This window comes from Caloenas nicobarica, chromosome 30, assembly GCF_036013445.1.
Source record: "Caloenas nicobarica isolate bCalNic1 chromosome 30, bCalNic1.hap1, whole genome shotgun sequence".
NCBI classification, from domain to species: domain Eukaryota; kingdom Metazoa; phylum Chordata; class Aves; order Columbiformes; family Columbidae; genus Caloenas; species Caloenas nicobarica.
In genome coordinates, this window is record NC_088274.1 from 760,505 (window position 1) to 781,295 (window position 20,791).

General features: G+C 49.4%; 3 protein-coding genes across 3 annotated transcripts; 1 reads left to right on the forward strand and 2 right to left on the reverse strand.

The window, feature by feature from the left end:
- The first annotated feature begins 535 nt into the window (after window positions 1-535).
- LOC135999816 (olfactory receptor 14A16-like) lies at window positions 536-3,385 on the forward strand. Its single transcript, XM_065653392.1, has 2 exons — window positions 536-645; window positions 2,431-3,385. The coding sequence occupies exons 1-2, from the start codon at window positions 536-538 to the stop codon at window positions 3,383-3,385; spliced, it is 1,065 nt and encodes a 354-aa protein (XP_065509464.1).
- A 10,212-nt stretch (window positions 3,386-13,597) lies between these two features.
- Window positions 13,598-14,581, reverse strand: LOC135999892 (olfactory receptor 6E1-like). The gene has a single exon (XM_065653465.1). It carries the CDS (start codon window positions 14,579-14,581, stop codon window positions 13,598-13,600), a length of 984 nt encoding a protein of 327 aa, XP_065509537.1.
- Window positions 14,582-19,064: 4,483 nt separating this feature from the next.
- Window positions 19,065-19,997, reverse strand: LOC135999817 (olfactory receptor 14J1-like). Its single transcript, XM_065653393.1, has one exon. The coding sequence runs from the start codon at window positions 19,995-19,997 to the stop codon at window positions 19,065-19,067; it is 933 nt and encodes a 310-aa protein (XP_065509465.1).
- Window positions 19,998-20,791: the final 794 nt, after the last annotated feature.

Genomic DNA, 20,791 nt, shown 5'->3' on the forward strand with positions numbered 1-20,791 from the left:
TTAAAGAAACAGAACCAGGTTTCCTGATCATCAGAGAGACCTTCACCTTGTTTTTCCTGACCTGTCATCTTTGCCTCCAGTTTCCTTCTCTAACCAGACACTGGGGATGGTTCCTCAGTAGTGTTCCTCAGTGGGACCCATTAACATTATAAGAAACTTTGGAGTTTGAATGAGACTTTGACTTCTTGAGAGGTTTCTTCAACTTCCTCTCTGTGTCTGAGGTTCATGGACTCAGCGCCAAAGCCACCAGAGGGATCATTAAAGCACCTTGGGCTGTTCCTGTGCTCCTGAGCTGGGCTGGGCTCCTGGGACAGAGGGAGCTCATGGCAAGCGGCAGCGCTGCAGAGAGACAGCTCTGCCCAGGAGCAGCTCCTCTGCAAAGCGCAGCAGGGCTGAGGGCTCTGCCTGGGGATCTCAGGGAGACGGGCAAGGCAGAGAGAGATTAAAGGTGGTCAGGACTGGGAGGATGACTGAGAGCTCACTGGAGGAGAAATCTTTGCAGTCCTTGCCATGGTAAGTCTCTGGGTGCAGGGCAATGCAGCTGTACGTCCTGGAGGCATCTCCTAAAGTTAGCACAGGCACAGTTTGTGGGATCTGTAAGGAGGGGCCTCTTGTTCAAGCAATATTGAACAGCTGTGAAGCCGGGTGAGCATGCAGGTGTTTCCAGGGCTGTCCTGCAGATCAGGGTCCCTTCACCCCATGGCTGTGCCGGGGCAGGGATTCTGCCACCTGCCAGGGTCAGTGCTCATCCTGCCCAGGGAGATCCCCATGGCACGGAGGCGACAAGCTGTGGGAGGAAGGAGTGACCCCTATGAGGGCAGGAAGGGAGCTTGTGCTGTGGAGAGGGAGCTGTGTGGGTCAGGGCTGCTCACAGCTCCAGATCACCCCCAGGACTTTTTCCAAGTAGATGCCTCAAGAAGATCAATGCAAGGATTACCAGACAGGTAAGATGCTTTCCTGAGCCTTTCTTTTCATTTTCCTGTCCCAAAGCTTGGGAGGTGCACAAAATGATAAAAAGAAAATGAGCCCTCATGCTTAAAGAAGTCACTGAGACTCCTGAACTGCAACTTTGAGCGATGAGTACATCTGCCAGAAGGCACCCAACATCCCTTCACCACTCCTCTGGCTGTGGACAGCACCTGCATCACCTTTGCTGGACCCCTCAGCTTTAGTCTGATTTGTCTTGTTTTCCAAGCTGCAAACAGGAAGATGCCCCCAGGCAGTGCCCTGCAACAGGCAGGGGATCTGTAGAGCCAGGGTGAGGGCACAGAGGGTGGGATGGAGTATGTGAGCACTGACAGGGAAAAGACATGACACATGGCAAGACCTCCCAGGGGGAGAATCTCTAGGCAGCAGGGAAATGATCAGAAATTCGAGGAAACTAAACCCGGAATTGTTATAGGAGGCAAAACACAGAAAACTCCTTGTGATCCCCCGCAGTGCAGATCCCTCCTCTGAGCAGCCCCCTCACCTCCTCTCCCACCCAGCAAAGCCTCTGCCCTCAGGGCCGGGGGCTCCAAGGCATGAAGCAGCTCCTGTGCAGCCAGAGCTCCAGTTCCCTCTGCAGAGCACAGGGGCTGAGAGCAGCTGCCCGGCAATGCTGGTGTGTGGGAGGTGGCTGCACAGCTGGGGAAGGGTGACGCTGTCTGAGTGCCCGGCTGCCTCTGCCCTGGCCTCTCTCACACCCACCCTCACCGCATTTTCCTTCTTGCTCCACTGCTCTGGGTCACTGTTGTTGTGATCTGGTTCTTGCTGTCAGGCTCTCTGGGGATGGGAGTTTCAGCTGCAGTCACAGCCTGATCTTGTGGGTCCTTTCCTGCAGGTGTGTCCATGGGAACACGTGTCCCAGCTTTCCTCTGCCCTGTGGGGTGTGGGCAATGCAGTCTGTGGGGCTGGGGAATGAGCTGAATCTCCCTGAATCAAATGCCGTCATTACAACACTTGGACATATCCTTCAGGTGTCCTTCCAAGCTGGGAGCTTCGCTCCAGGATGCAAACCTGTCCTACAGCATCTTTGTGTTTTCTGAAAGGCACACAGAGAAACGCAGAGTTGCTACAGCAGAGAAAATGCTGTCGGGTTTGTGCAATGTGCCATGTGTGTCTTGGGCTAAACGTGAGATGCTGAGACCTTAGGTAAGGGTGAGACATCTTGTGGTTCCATCTGACAAAGCTGAACCCCAGGACTGGCCCCTGCCCCCGTTCCATGACCCCTGCTGCAGAGCAGGGCTGACTCCTGGGCAGCCAGCGGGCACAGGCCCTGCTCCTCACGTCACCTCCAGCCAGCACCACCCAGGGCTCAGCCACGGAGCTGAAGGAAGGTCTGGAAAAGGACAAGGGGGTGTGGAGCAGGGGAGGGTGTGTGAGAAATGGCTTTGATTTTGCTCAGAGAAGTTTCCGCTAATGTGTCGCTTTCATTCCCTCCTCTGACAGTGTCCATGCCCATCGGCAGCAAGTGTCCAACAGCAGCTCCATCACCCAGTTCCTCCTCCTGGCGTTCACAGACACACGGGAGCTGCAGCTCTTGCACTTCTGGCTCTTCCTGGGCATCTACCTGGCTGCCCTCCTGGGCAACGGCCTCATCATCACCACCATAGCCTCTGACCAGCACCTGCACACCCCCATGTACTTCTTCCTGCTCAACCTCTCCTTCCTCGACTTGGGCTGCATCTCCACCACTGTCCCCAAATCCATGGCCAATTCCCTCTGGGACACCAGGGACATCTCTTACCAAGGTTGTGTTTCTCAGGTCTTTCTCCTTTTATTTGCAATATCAGCAGAGTGTGCCCTTCTCACGGTCATGGCCTATGACCGTTACGTTGCCGTCTGCAAACCCCTGCACTACGGGACCCTCCTGGACAGCAGAGCTTGTGTCCACATGGCAGCAGCTGCCTGGGCCACTGGGTTTGTCTATGCTGGGATGCACACAACTAATACATTTTCACTGCCACTGTGCAAGGGCAATGCCCTGGACCAGTTCTTCTGTGAAATCCCCCAGATCCTCAAGCTCTCCTGCTCACACTCCTACCTCAGGGAATTTGGGCTTCTTGGTTTCAGTGGTTTTCTGGTTTTGGGAAGTTTTATTTTCATCCTGCTGTCCTATGTGCAGATCTTCAGGGCTGTGCTGAGAATGCCCTCTGAGCAGGGACGGCACAAAGCCTTTTCCACGTGCCTCCCTCACCTGGCTGTGATCTCTCTGTTTATCGGCACTGGTGCATTTGCCTATCTAAAACACCACTCCATCTCCTCCCCATCCCTGGATCTGGTGGTGTCTGTTCTGTACTCAGTGGTACCTCCGACACTGAACCCCCTCATCTACAGCTTGAGGAACCAGGAGCTCAAGGATGCTCTTAGGAAGCTGATGACTGGATGTTTTCAGCAGCCATAGGCTGCTTAATTCTCTCTGAAAATTGCTCCCAGTGTATGTCATGACAGGCTGAGTTTGTCTTTCCTTTGCTATATTTTTTTTCCTTTTCCTCATGTGATGATGTCTTCAAAGTAATGTCACTAGACATCCCATTAAGTATCCTCACATCTTGTGTGACTGAGACAGTTTGTGTAAATGAGGAGTTTCTCATTGTATTTGAGTGAAATAAATGAACCTACAACAGCTTTTTTTTTTTTTTTTTCAGTCTGAGGTCCATCCTCAGCATAGCTAGAATGAACAGGAAATGAAAACACCTTCCTGGATGCACCAGCGTGTGCCTGGAGCAGTAAGAGGTCTTGAGGACCTTAAGGGTCAGGGCTTTTCTGCTGGCCTGGAGAGAGGGGATGGCCTGGAGGGGCTGCAGACCTCTCAGGATCTGCTGGAGAGGAGAGCAAAGGACACAGGTGCCTCCTTTTCCTTTTGTCGTGCATGTTCACCCACCTCTGTGGTGGCTCCTCTCGGAGCCCCAGGAGCTGCTGTGCCCTTCAGAGGGGCAGAGGCTGTGGGGTGACTGCCCAGAGCACCTGCAATGGGCACTGGTGAGGGACCAGCCCCGACTGGGCTTTGCTGGGGAGAGGGTGTTGATGGTGGAGAGAGGGCAGGGGAGGTGGGAGAGACTCGAGGGAGTTGGGATGGGCTGGAAAGGACCTGGGAGAGAAAAACATCAGCATGTATCTCATGCTGCATGACCACGCAGGGTGAAGACTCACACCAGGGGTTGTGGTGCAGAGCCAAGGATTGTGAGAGGGATCAAGACATGCAGGTGCAGGAGAGAGGAGCCTGTTCTGTGCCCTTGGTGACACGGACAGACCAGGAAGGTGGCCCAGGGCCTTTGTCACCCCCCAGCCACTGGGCATCTCTCCTGGGCCATTTCCAGCACTGGCTGCTCACTCCAGGTTTATGGGTGAGGTTCCCTGTGAGGCCATTTAATAACAGCAGAGAGTGATGCTGGGGCTGAGGGACTCAATGCCTTCTGTGCCTGGGTCTTTACTGGAACACCCTCCCAGGCCTCTGTGCTCAGTGAAGGGGTTCAAGGAGGAGAGCACGTCTTGGCAGGAACCTCAGGAAACCCCAGCAGGACAAACACCAGTGTCTGCCCCTGCAGGGGACTCACCCTGGCAATGGCACAGGCTGGGGCTGCCTGGCTGCGAGCAGCTCTGTAGGAAAGGTCTGGGTGGGCAGGGAGCTGGGCAGGAGGCAGCGTGTGCCCTGGTGCGTGGGAGGCCAGGAGCACCCTGAGCTGTGCCAGCAGGAGCACGGCCAGGAGATGGAGGGAAGGGATTCTCTGGAATACTCCATCCAGATCTCAGATCCCAATTCAGGAAAGATATTGGCCAGATGGAGTGGGTTGAGCAGAGGGCCCTGGGGACAGCCAGGGACTGGAGCACTTTGCCTGTGGGGAGAGGCTGAGGGAGCCGGGCTTGTGCAGCCCAGAGAAGGGAAGGCTGGCAGGGACCTCATCACAGCCCGTCAGTACCAACGAGGAGGTGATGGAGAACACACAGCCAGGCTCTTCACCATGGTGTGTGGTAGAAGAACAAAAGAGAATGGGTGGAAGGTGAAAGAGGACAGGTTCAGCCAGGACATAAGGAAATTTTTTTTCCCCAGGAGCTCAGCCAAGTGCCATCTCAGGTCACCCAGAGAGTCTCTGCAGCCTCTGTCCTTGTGGGTTTTCAATCTCTGATTGAATGAAGGCTTGAACACCTTGATCTGACCCAGTTTCTGACAGGTTGGACTGCAGACTCCTGAGGTCCCTTCAGCCTCAGTTCTCTTATGATCCCATTGTGATGTTGGGCTCTGTTTCTAACTGGAGCAGAGCAGACGATTACAGGCCATGAATCCACCTGTGCTGTAGGTGACCATCTAAACCAACATCTCAACCAGTGAAGCAGTCAACACCTCAGTGTGACTCGCTCTGGGCAAAGTGTGAGGAGTCCTGGGCAGGGAAGGTTTAGAGGGCATGGGGTGCTATGCAAGACACAAAATGATCTTGGCTTAATGCCTGCAGGCCCGTCAGATATCAGTTAATGTCAACGAAAATTAAAATAAGAAGAACGAAAGATCCAAAGCAAAGGAAGGTGCCAACATACTTTTTTTTCCTTCTTTTTTCTTTTTAAGTCTTTGTGGGGGGGTTTCTTTTCTTTGAAAAGGAAAGAGTTTTCCAGAACTGGGAATGGATTTAGGACACAAATGTCTTCAGCTCCAGGGACACAGACACCTGGTGCCAGTGTAGATGCCCCAGGAACCCCTGCCCAGGCTCCACCTGCATTGCAAGGTGCTCTGGTCTCCCCCAGGTCCCCTGTGATAGATGCCAATCCCAGGCCAGCACCTCAGGTACACTGGGTCTCCTAAAATGGCACTGGCTGTTTATGGTGAGACAACAGATGACTGATGTCTGCCTGGAAAGGTGCACTTTGTTGTTGTTGTTGTTTTGTGGTTGGTTTTTTGCGGTTGTTGTTTGTTGGTTGGTTTGGGTTGGTTTTTTTGCTTTGGTTTTGTGGTTTTTTTGCTTCTTTCGTTTGGTTGGTTTGTTTGTTTGATTGGAGGTTTGGGTTTTTTTTAACATATTAAAAAAAAAAAAAAAGCCAAAAAGTGAATTATGGGGAAGTGTACTAAGGGTAGGAAAACAAATATTGGTCTTCCCCTGTACTTCTATTACCAACACTCTATTATTTCATCTCCCTCGTCATTCAGGAGTTTCCACCTCTCCTGATTAAATGTCCATGTCAAAGGACAACTTTCCAGCAGACTGTCTGGACATTCCCCGTTCCCAGTGCCGTCAGGTTTCATCCTCCACTTGCTCTTTGGTCATTCAGTTGCCTCTCAACTCTCTGGTTTCTGCTTTGAGCCTCAGGGAGTTACAAACTTGCCCCATTCTTCAGAGGTCCAATTAACCTGTTAGTCAGCATGTTAATTGTGTTTCTATCTATCCTTTCCTATCTTTCTGTCTAAAACAGTTCTTGTGTGGATGTCCCTTGTGGATGGTGGATCTCGTTAGATCCAGCTTACACACACAGTTGAGGGAAGTGTTTTAGCATTTATTGCGTAGTGTTTACACAGGAGAGCGGGTGGGAGCTGGTGTGCAGGAGCTGCAGCATCCACCTGCAGAGCTCAGTGGAGAAGTCTGATGTGAGGAAAAGTGATGCAAGTGTCTGGTGGCCAATGAGGGAACTGGCAGATGGGGGTGGGGGGTGGGCAGCAAGGTTGTCCATACAGTGTCCAGCCTCAAGGGACTGTTCTCCTGCCTGTCCAGATGTCTTCAGGAGACCCTCTGGATCAATGTCCATTGTAGAATGCTGTTGTAACTTCTTCTATACGCTGAAAAATGATAGAAAATACCCTTGAGAGAAAAAACCCTTCTTTATGAAATCTTCTTTGAAATCTTCATCAGTAAGTGTCCCATTGAAACCTCTCCAGTTAGTTCTACAAGTCTTGAATATTTGAAGAAAATTACAGAAAGAAACATCGCTCGTTAGGGCTTTCTGTGTTTTAATGAGCCCCATGGCGTATTTGGTGCTGAGTCCATGAACCTCAGATACCAAGGACAGATTGAAGAATCTCCTCAAGAAGTCAAAGCCAGAAGCAAACTCCAAAGTACCTTGAAGCATTAATGGGCCCCACTGAGGGCTGTTACTGACAAAGCTTCCCAAGGGGCTCGTTAGAGCAGATAATTGGAGGCTGTGGTTCCATCAGGCAAAGGCAAAGTGCATCAGCACAAACCCTTGGTTTGTTTGATGAAGGAGAATGGCCAAGCCTTGAGCCCCTGCCCCTAGGAAGGGAGATCCTGTCCCTCACGTGTGTCTCAGGGCTCTTCCTGGGGTTGTGGAGAGTGCAATGACCAGTGAAGGACAATGGTGTGACACTTCCTGGCCTCCCTGGGGGGTGCAAGGAGGCGATGGGGTGCCATGGGCATGACAACGATGTGTCTCCTCTTAGGCCTCGGTGGCAGGGACATCAGCCATAGCCGAGGGGACAAAGACCTTGGGTCTTTCAGGGACATCCAGCATCATCCTGGGCCATCTCCACCACAGTCCATCCTACACTGTCCCAGGCCTGTAGCTGTTTCCCCACAGGCTGCAGACACCCCATGAGCTTCCCCACCTTGTTCTCATCCCAGTGTGTCCCCACCTGTGCTGACGTCTCTCCATTTTCACCCGCTGTTCCTTGAAACACAAAGCCATGGCTGATCCATAGTCCCTCTGAATGAGCACAGCCCAGTGCTCAGAATGACATTTCTTTACCCTGAGGTCCACTCTGGACCTCCAGAGCTGCAGTTTCTGATGGTTTTCCTTTCTCATGCTCTTTCCCACTCCAAAAAAAAGGATTAAAAAATAGTGCCATCATCTTGGAAAGTGATTTTCAAGATTTCTTGAGGTACTACTCTTCTTTCTTGTCATGGTTTTACCCCAGCCAGCAACTAAGACCACAACAGCTGCTCATGTACTCCCCCAACTGACCAAGTGGGGTAAGGAAGATAACTGAAGGGAAGGGAGAAACCCGTGGGTTCAGAAAAAGCATTTTAATAAGACAATAACAATAGTATATTATAATATACTACTACTACTATTTATAAAATGAAATTAAATTAAATGAAAAAATTAAAATGAAATATAAAAAATCAAATTAAATTAAATTTAAAAATATGTTCAGTGCAATCCCTCGTGTAACTCCAGTCGCACAGAACAGCCAGTCCTGGAGAAGGGAGCACCTTGGTCCCAAACAGCCCATCCCAGCAAGACAGAGCAAAAAGGCCAAAGGGCCAACTGCAAAATGACAGAACAGTGAAAGGCTGAACTCACTCAAAACTCCCAACAGAATGGAACTTTTAAACAAAACTAACCAAAGTAACAGGAAAACCTGAACTAATGGAAGTACTAGCCAGAAAAGTCAGCTCCAGCTTTGTACTGAGCATGACACTAATTGTAGGTGTAGGAAGATAAGGGAAGATTGGCAAGGAGGAGATTTGTAAATACGCATAAGTGACTGTACCTGGGGTATAGAAAAACACAAATCAAACTAATTTTTGTTTGGCACGGTCAGCATCACCAGAAACAGCCCTGCCACAGTTTGCAAAAAGGTCGAGGACTGGGACGGCCATGCTGGTGACTCCCTGTGTTCAGGGATGGCCCAGTACTGAGCGCTGGGCCCATGTGGCCACTTTCCTGGATCAATTGGCTCTGCCACAGGCACGGCCTGAGATTGATGACAGGGCAGTGGTTACCCCGCAGGCAACTGAAACGGCTCTGCATGTGTTGCCATGGAAAGCAGCATTGGATTCTTCTCACGAGTTAGCCAGCAGATGGGTATGGTAATTATTTACCCATCTTAGAGCTCCTGACCCTGAAGTTCTTGCATTACAACGTATCAATGGTTGTGTGCAGGAGTTTTACCACCGTATGTTGAACCTGTCAAATCAGTGTCATCCCTCAGAACCTGGTGTGCAATGCAAAAATGTATTAATTGGATGTGGCAGATGGGGATGGCTCATGCATTGCTTTTACGATCCAATCTGGACAGTGTAGCAGTAACAAGTGTCAAAATGCAGTTTTTGAGAGGAGCGCCTGCCTCACTAAAACCCTTCACTACAGCAGCAGTGACAAATGCTATGGGTAATGTAGGAGTTCTAATAAATTCCTTGGGGGACATTTGGGCTCTAATTTTGGGACCCTCTGTTTGGGTGGTAAATAAAGGCAAGGCAGCAAAACCAAAAGGAATTACAGCATGGGTTATGAGGACACAAATGTAGAATGATCTTGTACAAGCTGGTGTCCCATGGTCAGAAATAGATGGGATCAGAACATCAGAAATGTTTTGCCGACAGCAAAATTAATGCTTATGCAAAAAAGCCGAGCACCCCTCGCCCCATCACCAGCACTGTGCCCACTCCCACCTGCCAGATCAATACAAGACCAGTTTGCCTTTACCTGGCAACAAAAGCAATATACTTTCCAAGTATTGCCTCAGGGATACACAGAATCATAGAATGTCCTGATTTGGAAAGGACCCACAGGATCATCGAGTCCAACTCCTGTCCCTGCCCAGGATAACCCCACAGTTCACACCGTGTGTCTGAGGACATTGTCCAGTCTCTTCTTGAACACTGTCAGGTTGGGGCCGTGACACCTCCCTGGGGAGCCTGTTCCAGTGTCCAGCACCCTCTGGGTGAAGAACCTTTTCCGCATGTCCAACTGACCCTCCCCTGGCACATCCTCCTGACATTCCCTTGGGTTCTGTCATGACATCCCCAGCTCTTCAAGCAATCTTGGATGAATCCCGTCAGGCCTCATTGACCTGTAGGGATCCAGCTGGAGTAGCAGATCCAGTACAAGTTCCGGATCGTTTGGGAGTTTATTGCTCTTGCAGATGTGGTTTTCCAGCCCAGGGTTATGGGGTCCACAAGCACATCATCAGTGTTGAAGACCAAGGTGAAGAAAGCATTAAACATCTCAGCTTTGTCTATGTCCCTGTTAATAAGGTGACCATGCTCATCAAGTAATGGGCCCAAGTTATTTGTAGTTTGCTTTTTGCCATTAATATATTTTTAAAAGCTTTTTTAATTACCCTTCACACTATTGAACAGCTTCAATTCTAATTGAGCTTTGGCAGCATGAATTTCCTCCCTACAATAGCGAGCAGCATCTCTGTAGTCCCCCCACATTGCCTGACAAACACAGCCCCTCCATTTGCCACCAAATGATAGTAGCCAATGTTGCGCTCTGGTCAGGTACCATTTCTGTTTGCCATTATATTGCTGATCATGGCAGTGTCACAATAAGAAACTGAAGCAGCTGTCAAATCACTGAAATTTCATTTGCATGACCAAGGCTGGGCAACTAATCCAATGAAAACACAGGGCCCTAGTACTACTGTACTATTTTTAGGAATAGTTTGGCATGGACAGCTCAGAGAAATACCAAAGAGTCCAGCAGTTTTCTGTACCAGCCACAGTAAAACAATCGCATGCCTTTGGGGGATTTTTAGGGCATTGCAAAACTTTTATCCCTACATCTTCTGTGGAGGTGGATTCCCCTTGTGAAGGGTTAATAGAAAAGCACAACAAAGTTGATACATTTAAGTCACAAAACACTAGGGAAGTAAATAATATGTCCTCTGCCAAGCTGCATGCTGAAGATGTAAATGTGCATATAGCTTGTGGACATCAATCAGCTTATACTGCATGTGCAGGGAACATGGTTCACAATCAAACCCCTTTGCTATTATAGTCTTGTAAAACATGCGTACATCTTTGTGCTACTTGTACTCAGGTACATTTAAGGGCATTATGTAGGCCATGGGGAAGGATAAAACAGGGTCAGTGGGCCTTGCATACCTGTCAGGTTGATTATATTGGCCTCCTACCCCCATCTAGGGGGTGGCAATATGTACACACTGCTGTGGGTACAGTGTCAGGACTAACTACAGGGGAAATGGAATTTTCACACCAATGGAACCAGTGGGACTGCAGCCTATTGATGCAGATGTAAAAAATCATATAACTCCAGAGAATGCTGTGCAGTTCTTTACCCTGATTTCTCCTCTTATGTTACATCCTTCGCTAATATCACATTCTCAAGTTCTCGTATTTCAGTTATCTTCAGTGAACACCTGTGTTTTATCTAGAGGTGACAGCATTGGAACAATGTTATTGGTGTCACAGACCCAATGTCTAACCGAAGTCCAATCTGAAAAAGTGCAGGCCATGACTTTCCAGCCTGTGTGGGCAACTACCCCACACCAGGTTGTTAAACCCAGAGTGATACCAGCTGAAGGAGCAGGAGCAACAGCGTATGTATTACTGGAAGGTGACAACACTCCTGTTGGTTAACTGAGATTTGTCCTGGTAAACTTAGATTTGTTCAGCCTCTACAGTATCAAAATCATTTGCCTTTAATATTTAGGAGAAATTAACAGCTGCAGATCTCTTAATAATGTGTTTCATTGGCATGACAACCGTGGTAGCTGTATTACAGAATTCTGCTCTGCTAAGGGATTTTGACATTAATTTTCTTATTGTTGCTTTCTCTGAGTAGGTAGTGGCTGCAAATGCTGCTTTGATTTTGAAGGCATGTGTTGCTTCAACATAGATGATGAACTAGCCAGCATGGAAGGCGACATTTCACATCTTCGGGACTAATGCATTAAGTAGCGAGATCTGAACAGGCTGGAGAGTTGGGCAGGGAAAAATTTAATGAAATGTAACAAGGGCAAGTGTAGAGTCTGGGCAGGAACAACCCCAGGTTCCAGTATAAGTTGGGGAATGACCTGTTGGAGAGCAGTGTAGGGGAAAGGGACCTGGGGGTCCTGGTGGAAAGCAGGATGACCACGAGCCAGCACTGGGCCCTTGTGGCCAGGAAGGCCAATGGTGCCTGGGGTGGATTAGAATGGGGGTGGTCAGTAGGTCCACAGAGGTTCTCCTGCCCCTCTACCCTGCCCTGGTGAGACCTCATCTGGAATATTGTGTCCAGTTCTGGGCCCTTCAGTTCCAGAAGGACAGGGAACTGCTGGAGAGAGTCCAGCGCAGAGCCATGAAGATGATTAAGGGAGTGGAGCATCTCCTGTGTGAGGAAATGCTGAGGGAGCTGAGTCTTTTTAGCTTGGAGAAGAGGAGACTCAGAGGTGACCTCATAAATGATTATCAATATGTAGAGGGTGAGTGTCATGAGGATGGAGCCAGGCTTTTCTCGGTGACAATCAATGATAGGACATGGGGCAATGGGTGCAAACTGGAACACAGGAGGTTCCACCTAAATATGAGAAGAAACTTCTTCTCAGTGAGGGTGACAGAACGCTGGAACAGGCTGCCCAGGGAGGTTGTGGAGCCTCCTTCTTTGGACACATTCAAAACCCACCTGGACACTTTCCTGTGTAAACTCATCTAGCTGTTCCTTCTCCGGCAGGGGGATTGGACTGGATGAGCTTTTGAGGTTCCTTCCAATCCATGACATTCTGTGATTCTGTGAAGTGAAGCCATCTACTGATAATGCCTGGCTGAATTACTCATTTAATTCCTTGGCAAGATGAATGGGACACCTGAATCAAAGCAGTATCATAGAGATATGTTTTTCGCTTTTTCTATATGTGTTTATTTTGTGTCCCTGTAAATTGCTCTGTGCTACACCTCACAAGCCCAAATGAACAACTCTGGCTTTGCTGTCCCCAGCAGGAGCTGTCTCTTGAGTGAGGGCGTGGAATGTGCGGGAATAATGCAAGAATGGGAAGGATGAGAATTGTATAATACGCTCAAGCGACTGCAGCTGTGATGTAGAAAAACACAAAAATCACAAGTAGAACCTCTGTGTTTAGACAACAGGCCTGTGAAAAGAGTCATAAAGGCACCTTATCGTACATGCTTGGGATTCCTGCAGGCAAAGATCAAAGCAGTGTGGTAAACTGCGCCTGCGTGAATCCCTATATGAAATTGGCAAGCTGGTTGATCTTCTACCAGGGCTGAATCCTGCAATGCCCGCATCTCTGGTTGTGTGACCTTTGCCCAGGAGCTTAAGTCCTGTTTCAGGGATCTCCTGGTAGCGAGGTAACAAAAATAAATTCGCTCTTTGCAATTGCATGTGTGGCCTCTGGTTGTTCTTGTGACCCGCCTGCGTTGGCTCACACAGACAGGACAGACTGCAATGGTTGGGGTCCTTCCCCAAACTTCCCATGATAAGTCCTGTGCAATCCAAAAACGTTCTTCCCCTGCATCGAATAATGTGTTCTACACCCCCAGGCAACAATTCTCCTAGTCCAAGTGATGATCCAGAGAGCTGCTCTCAGTGACTCTTCTTGATGGGTTTCACACCTGGACGACGAGGCTGATGGCTCTCCCAGGGTGGCCCTGGGACAAGATGTTCATTCCCCAGAGCCTGTAATCTGGGTTCCCACTTCCCACTGAGACTCTGTGCTCTTCTTGGTTTTGGAGATGGGCTCTTGATGAGCTGGTGGCTCTCCAGTGATGGGCCTGAGAGCAGCTGGGGCAGGGTATTAACTGAGTTACTTCTCCTGCCATTGTTAGTGCCTTCTTTGTGTGTGCAGATGAGCTTCTAACCATTTAACACAATCCAACAAGAACGCGTATTTCCTGAGGCATCTGTGTCTGGAGGTTACATACATATGCATTGGTATTATCTAACATACGATAGCAGATCACCGGTAGTGCTGTCCAGAAATGCCGCGTGATTAGGGGAAAAGCTGTGTTGTTATATGGGCAATGGCTTCATTCAGGGCCAGTATCACAGTCTTGTTTCTGAGACTGTAGATGAATGGATTTAAGAATGGGTACAGGACGGTGTTCAGCAATGCTACAATGCTGTTAGTCTCCAAGGAAACATATTCTGAAGGACATGCATAGAGCACAATACAGCTCCCATATACAATGGCCAAAGTGGTGAGATGGGAAGAACATGTGGTAAAAGCTTTTTTCCTCCCAGAGGCTGCTGGAAGATGTAGAATACAGAAAAGGATGCACATGTAAAATGCCAGAGTTAAACATAAGGAACCCAGAATGACAAAGGATAAGAAAACAGAGTCTATTTTCCAGAGCAGGCTGGTGTCAGAGCAGGACAGTTTGAATAAGGGGGAGTTGTCACAGAAAAAGTGGTGGATCTTATTTGAGCCACAGAAAGTCAGCTGGGAGAGGATGACCAGGCGGTAACTGAAGAGTGTGAAGCCTGTGACCCAAGCAGCAACAACCAGGTGGATGCAGAGCTGAGGCTTCATGATGGCAGCATAACGCAAAGGTTGGCAGATGGCAACATAGCGGTCAAAGGACATGACAACAAGTAGAACAAACTCTGTACAGCCCAGGGCAAAATAGAAATAGGATTGGGCAAAGCAGCTGCTTAGTGAGATTGTTCTCCTACCAGAACCCAGGATCACAACCAATTTGATGCTTGTGGAGGATGTAAACCAGATTTCCAGGAAGGCCAGATTGCCAATGAAAAAGTACATGGGGGTTTGTAGGCGGTGATCTGCATACACGAGGAAAATGATGGTAGCGTTCCCCATCACTGTTGTCAGGTATATGAGCAGAAAGAACAGAGAGAGTAAGAGCTGTAGTCTTTGATCAAGCCCTGAGAAACCCTCTAGGATGAACTCAGTAACTGCAGTTCCATTTTCTGGTCCCATGTTGAATTTCGGTTCGTCATGCCAAGACAGGAACATGTCAAAACCCAAGTGTGATAATTCCACAGTCTGGGTGAAAGGCTCTCCAAAACCTTCTCTGCTTCCTTCCTTTCTTCCAGTCTTCCTACAGCACACAGAGTACTTCAACCATTTCTCATACTCTGATTTTTCTATATCAAATGTCAGTCGGAGTTCTCAGAGAATTTGTTGTCTTCTTTCAACCTTTTTCAAACACTCATAAAGAATTCTTTCTTCATAACAGGGGCTTTTAAAGTCTCTTAGCTATTTATCCCATTCCTGGCAAATTCCAAATTCACGCAGACCTGTTCCAAACATCTGTCACACCTATGTGGCGAAGTCATCTCTTCTATTGCACAAACGCTAAACTATCAAATCAAATCAAATCAAATCAAGTCAAATCAAATGCAGGTTGAAATATTTTCTTTCTACTTTTCAGTACTTGCCTTTTTTGACTAGGAATCCCTAAGTAACTACCGATTTCAGAATAAGAAGTATCAAGCATCTCTTTCGTAGTCCCCTGCTTTCTTCCACAGCTTTGTGCTCTCTGTTTCTTCAGGAAAGGGGAGGGGAGGCTGGAATAGGGACCAAGTATAACTCATCTTCTTTAGTACTCTAAGTAATGACTGAAATTTGTTATGGTTCCACACAGTCTCGTCTGACATCCATCTGCACTGAAATGTAGTTGCTTCCAAACAGTTGCTCATTTCTATTACTATCAAATGTCCTGACCCTTTTAATTTCTCTTTTTTTTTTTGTTTCCTCTAATTAAAAGAGTCCCCCTGTGCCTGTTTACATCCAGATCTCTAAGGAAAGCACAAAGTAATTCCTGCAAAGAAGCTGTAACAATCAGGTGCAAACTTCAGTGTAGAATCAGATGTAAAGAAATGTGATGTAACTCCCTGGGGGCCAATGAGCAGAACAGGGCATTTGGGGAGCTGATTATAGATTTCCTGCTAACAATTTGAGTATAGAAACATTATTCACTGGAACTGCTCTGTTTATGTTGGCACTTTTCATGTTTCCTCATCTGCCTTTTTTTTTTTCTTCTTCTTTTCTTCCCTCCCTCCACCAATTCTGTCTTCCAAAACCTCTCCAAGGAAAAGAATGATAGAGTAAGTCAGGTTTGAAGTGAGCCCTGAGCACCACCTTGTCTCATTCTCCTGCTCAGGGCAGGGTGAACCAGATGAGGTTGTTCAAGGCCTCTGCCCAGCTTTGCACCATCCACAAAGGAGCTGAAGTTTCACTCCATCACATCATACAGGGGGAGAATAAAGACATTCAACGGTGTTGGCCCAAGTGCTGGTCACTGAGGGATTCCACTGGTAACTGGTTCTGTGGGGCACTTTGTACCACTGGGGACATTTGGGCTTCCTCATCCAGCCACCTTCCCACCCAGCATCCACTTCTTTAGCCCAGAGAGCACCAATCGCATTATAAGGACATCACGGGACACCATGTCTGAGGCTTTGCAAAATTCCATGTCCACAACATGCCTTTCTTTCCCTGCCCACTTGGGTTCAGCAATCCCTTCCTTGTTTTCCAAGTGCCTGGACAAGGCTGCCTGGGGATTTGTCCCATCCCCTTCCCAAGGACGGAGGTAGGCTGCCCTTCTTGAAGACAGATTTGACAACTGCCTTTTCCAAGGACCTCAGAACCTCCCTGATTGCTCTGGCACGTTTGAGACCACAATCCAGAATCACGGGTAAGTATGACATAGCAGGCAGACATGAAATTAATCTGTGTGGGACAGTGGGTTTTTTTCTGGAGTCACACACAGAAATGTCAGGGTTTTGTCAGGCGTCCACATCTGAGCTGGACTTGTGGACTCCTTATGCACCCAGGGATGTTCAGAAACAGAGTCTGTCCCTTTTACACACAGAGGCAGGAGTCACAGTGTCTCTCTGGCCTCCTGTTGCCACTCCCAAGGGACGGGAGGCACCTCAGCCCTGTGGTGTGTCACCCTGCTCTGCACTCATCTGAGATGTCCCACGTCATGAGGAACGGACACGGGGACATTGGTTAAAGGAAGCACATCCCAGTAATGCATTTAGACAGTTTCCATGGGATGTGACTCCCAATGTGAAGTGACCTCAAGACCCTGCCTGTCCCACAGAATCATCGAATATCCTGAGTTGGAATGACCCACAGGATCAATCAGTCCAACTCCTGTCCCTGCACAGGACACCCCACAGTTCACACCATGTGTCTGAGGACGTTGTCCCGTCTCTTCTTGAACACTGTCAGGTTGGGGCCGTGACACCTCCCTGGGGAGCCTGTTCCAGTGTCCAGCACCCTCTGGGTGAAGAACCTTTTCCTCATGTCCAACTGACCCTCCCCTGGCACCTCTTCCTGCCATTCCCTTGGGTTCTGTCACTGGTCACAGAGAGGAGAGCTCAGCCCTGCCCCTCCTGCTCCCCTGCTGAAGCTGCAGCTGCCATGAGCTCTGCCCTCAGTCTCCTCTTCTCCAGGCTGAACAAACCCGGGGACTACACCCGCTCCTCATATGGCTTCCTCTCCAAACCCTTCCCCAACTTCGTAGCCTCTTCTGGACACTCTCCAGTAGCTTTATCTCCTTTTGATCCTGTGTCCCCAGCCCTGCACACAGTGAATGCTCCAGGTGAGGCCGCCCCAGCGCAGAGCAGAGCGGGACAATCCCCTCCCTGCCCGGCTGGCCGTGCTGTGCTGGATGCACCAGGACACGGGTCCCTCTTGGCTGCCAGGGACACTGGTGGCTCATGTTCGACTTGCTGTTGATCAGAACCCCCAGATCCCTCACCGCAGAGCTGCTCTCCAGCATCTCATCCCCCAGTCTGTATGTACAGCCAGGGTTGCTGTGTCCCAGGTGCAGAATCCGGCACTTATTCTTATTGAACTTCATGTAGTTGGTGATTGCCCAGTTCTCCAATTTATCCAGATTCCTCTGCAGGGCCTCTCTGCCCTCAATTGCCAACAGCTCCTCCCAATTTCATGTCATCAGCAAACTTGCCAAGCAATCCCTCAAGTTCTGTGTCCAGGTCATTTATAAAGACATTGAAGAGTGCTGGCCCTAAGATGGGCCTCTCTAGAACCCGCTAGTGACTGGTCGCCAGCCTGACATGACCCCATTTACTAGAACCCCTTGAGCCCAGCCCGTCAGTCAATTGCTCACCCACTGCACTGTGTGTTTACCCAGCTGTGTGCTGGACATCTTGTCCAGGAGGATCCTGGGAGAGACACTATCAAAGGCTTTACTGACATCCAAAAAGATCACATCGACAGGCATCCCTTGGTCAGCTACGTGGGTAACTTTATCCTAGAATGAAATTAAGTCTGTCAGGCAAGACTTTCCCCTCATGAACCCGCGCTGGCTGGGACCAATGACTGTGGTGTTGTTCAGATGTTTTTCATCTGAATGAGTTAACCCGGAGTTACCCCCGTGTCTGTGTCTTTCTGGCCAGGAGTCTGTCCTGAGAAGGGGATCCAGCCTCTGCCACTCTCTGGAGAGACAAACCCTGTGTCCATGGCACCGAGAACACAAAGGGTGACTTGTGCAAGACCACCCTTCATCTGAACCACTTAGGTATGTACTTGTGGATGGGCTATCAAGCCTTATAGCGTAAACGCCCGTGTAATTGGCACTGCCCAGAATGGCTACTGCAGACGCAGACTGCTGTGCTGCAGAGCTTTATATTGAGGCAAATTAAGTGAGGAGCACTGAGGCCAATTCTGTTTCATGTCTTTATCAATGATCTGGACGAAGGGATCAAGTGCATCTTCAGTAAGTTTGCAGAGAACACCAAGTTGGCTGGGAGTGTTGATCTGCTGAAGCGTGGGAAGGCCATACAGAGGGATCTGAACTGGCTGCATCGTTGGGCTGAGGCCAGTTGTATGAGGTTTTACCAGGCCGAGTGCCAGGTCCTGCACTTGGGTCACAACAACCCCAAGAACGCTCCAGGCTCTGGGAAGAGCGGCTGGAAAGCTGCCCCATGGAAAAGGACCTGGATCTGTTGGTCAACAGTGGCTGAAAATGAGCCAGCGTGTGCCCAGGTGGACAAAAAGGCCAATGGTATCCTGGCTTGTATCAGCAATACCTGGCAGCAGGACTGTGAGAAAGCTGCCAGAACACTCAGGCCTTACACCAACACAAAGCATCAGAGACAGCGGAAGTCGAAAGAGGGCATGGCTGGAAGACTAAGCACTGCTTATCCCTGAATGTTCTGCTGTCTCTCTGTTCCCTTCCACCCACCCACACGTACAGGAACTGTCCATGCAGCTCCAAAACGGCACTGGAGGAAGGACCCAAGGAAAAAATATAATTGCTCCAGGTACATTTCCTTTGTTGAAACACACGGGAAGCACAGCTCCTCATTTACACAGACAGTCATAAAAGAAGACAGTGAAATCGAAGGGGGATGGCAATATTATTAATAAATAAAAAGCAACCACCAATAAGAAAAAAAAATAAAAAAGGGAAGTCTGAGCCTGCAATGACACAACTGTTAAGCAGAAGGTGATGGTCAGTTCATTGCTTCAGGAAACATCCAGTCATCAATGTCCACAGGGCATTCTTGAGCTCCTGGTTCCTCATGCCGTAGATGAGAGGATTCACAGCTGGAGGAACTACTGAGTACAGAACAGACACTATCACACCCAGGGATGGGGATGAAATGGAGGGGGGCTTCAGGTAGGCAAACATGCCAGTGATGATAAACAGGGACAAGATGGCCAGGTGAGGGAGACAGGTGGAAAAGGCTTTGTGCCGTCTCTGCTCAGAGGGCATCCTCAGCACGGCCCTGAAGATCTGAACATAGGACACCACAATGAACACAAAACACACAAAGAATAAAAAGGCACTAAAACCAAGAATTCCATCTTCCCTGAGGTAGGAGCATGAGCAGGAGAGCTTGAGGATCTGGGGGACTTCACAGAAGAACTGGTCCAGGGCATTGCCCTTGCACAGTGGCAGTGAAAATGTATTGGCCGTGTGCAGCAGAGCATTGAGAAACCCACTGGCCCAAGCAGCTGCTGCCATGTGGACACAAGCTCTGCTGCCCAGGAGGGTCCCGTAGTGCAGGGGTTTGCAGATGGCAATGTAGCGGTCATAGGACATGACTGTGAGAAGAGAATATTCTGCACCAAACAAGAAAAATACAAAGAAGACCTGGGCAGCACATCCTGCATAAGAAATGACTGTAGTATCCCACAGAGAGTTGGCCATGGATTTGGGGACAGTGATGGAGATGGAGCCCAGGTCAAGGAGGGCGAGGTTGAGCAGGAAGAAGTACATGGGGGTGTGGAGGTGCTGGTCACAGGCTATGGTGGTGATGATGAGGCTGTTGCCCAGGAGGGCAGCCAGGTAGATGCCCAGGAAGAGCCAGAAGTGCAAGAGCTGCAGCTCCCGTGTGTCTGAGAATGCCAGGAGGAGGAACTGGGTGATGGAGCTGCTGTTGGACATTTGCTGCCTCTGCTGAAGGCCTGCCCAAAGAAGAAAAGACAGTGACAGCTTCGGTGAGACGTCACTGAAGAAAAAAAACATGTCATTTCGCATAGAAAATCCCTTCCCTGAAAGAGCAATGATTCCGCTCATTCTCCACACTACCAGCTGAATGGCATGGTTCATCACAGCTTAAAATGTAGCTTCAGCATCTAGTTTCCATGAGGATGCTTCTGGGACAGGAGTCCCAGTGTTGGTATCTGAACAAAAACTGACCCACATCCCCACCCCAACCCTAGAGAGTAAGAGCACCAGGACAGGTGGAGAAACAGGGAAGAACACAGCAGTGCTACAGAAGAAATAAAGAAAGGACAGAAAGGCAGACGGGCATGATGGGAAGCCTTCTCCCTACCCAGCTGTGCTCACTGCCACTCACATGATGTCACGGTAGGGCAAGTGCTTTTAGCATCTTTTTTGTGTACCACCTTCTAGGAACCCTTCACCTGCAGGTCCAGCTGCTGAGGTGGTGACTCATGTCCTGGACCCCATGGCTTTGGGGCAGAGGCGCTGCTGGGGAGGAGAGGAGACCAGGGGGTTGCACTGGGAAATGAGTCTGCACTGCAGGGGATGGCAGGGGGGTTCCTGAATCCCCTCCCCAGCATTTCTGGTCCCAGCTCCCTCTCCCTGCCCATGTCTCTGCTGCCTGGAGCTGTCCCTGCTGGGAGCTGTTTCTCTGTCCCTGGGTCTGCTCCCTGTCACTGCTCATAGAGTCAAACTCTCCTGATGTGTGCTCAGCTCTGTCCTGCTCACACCTC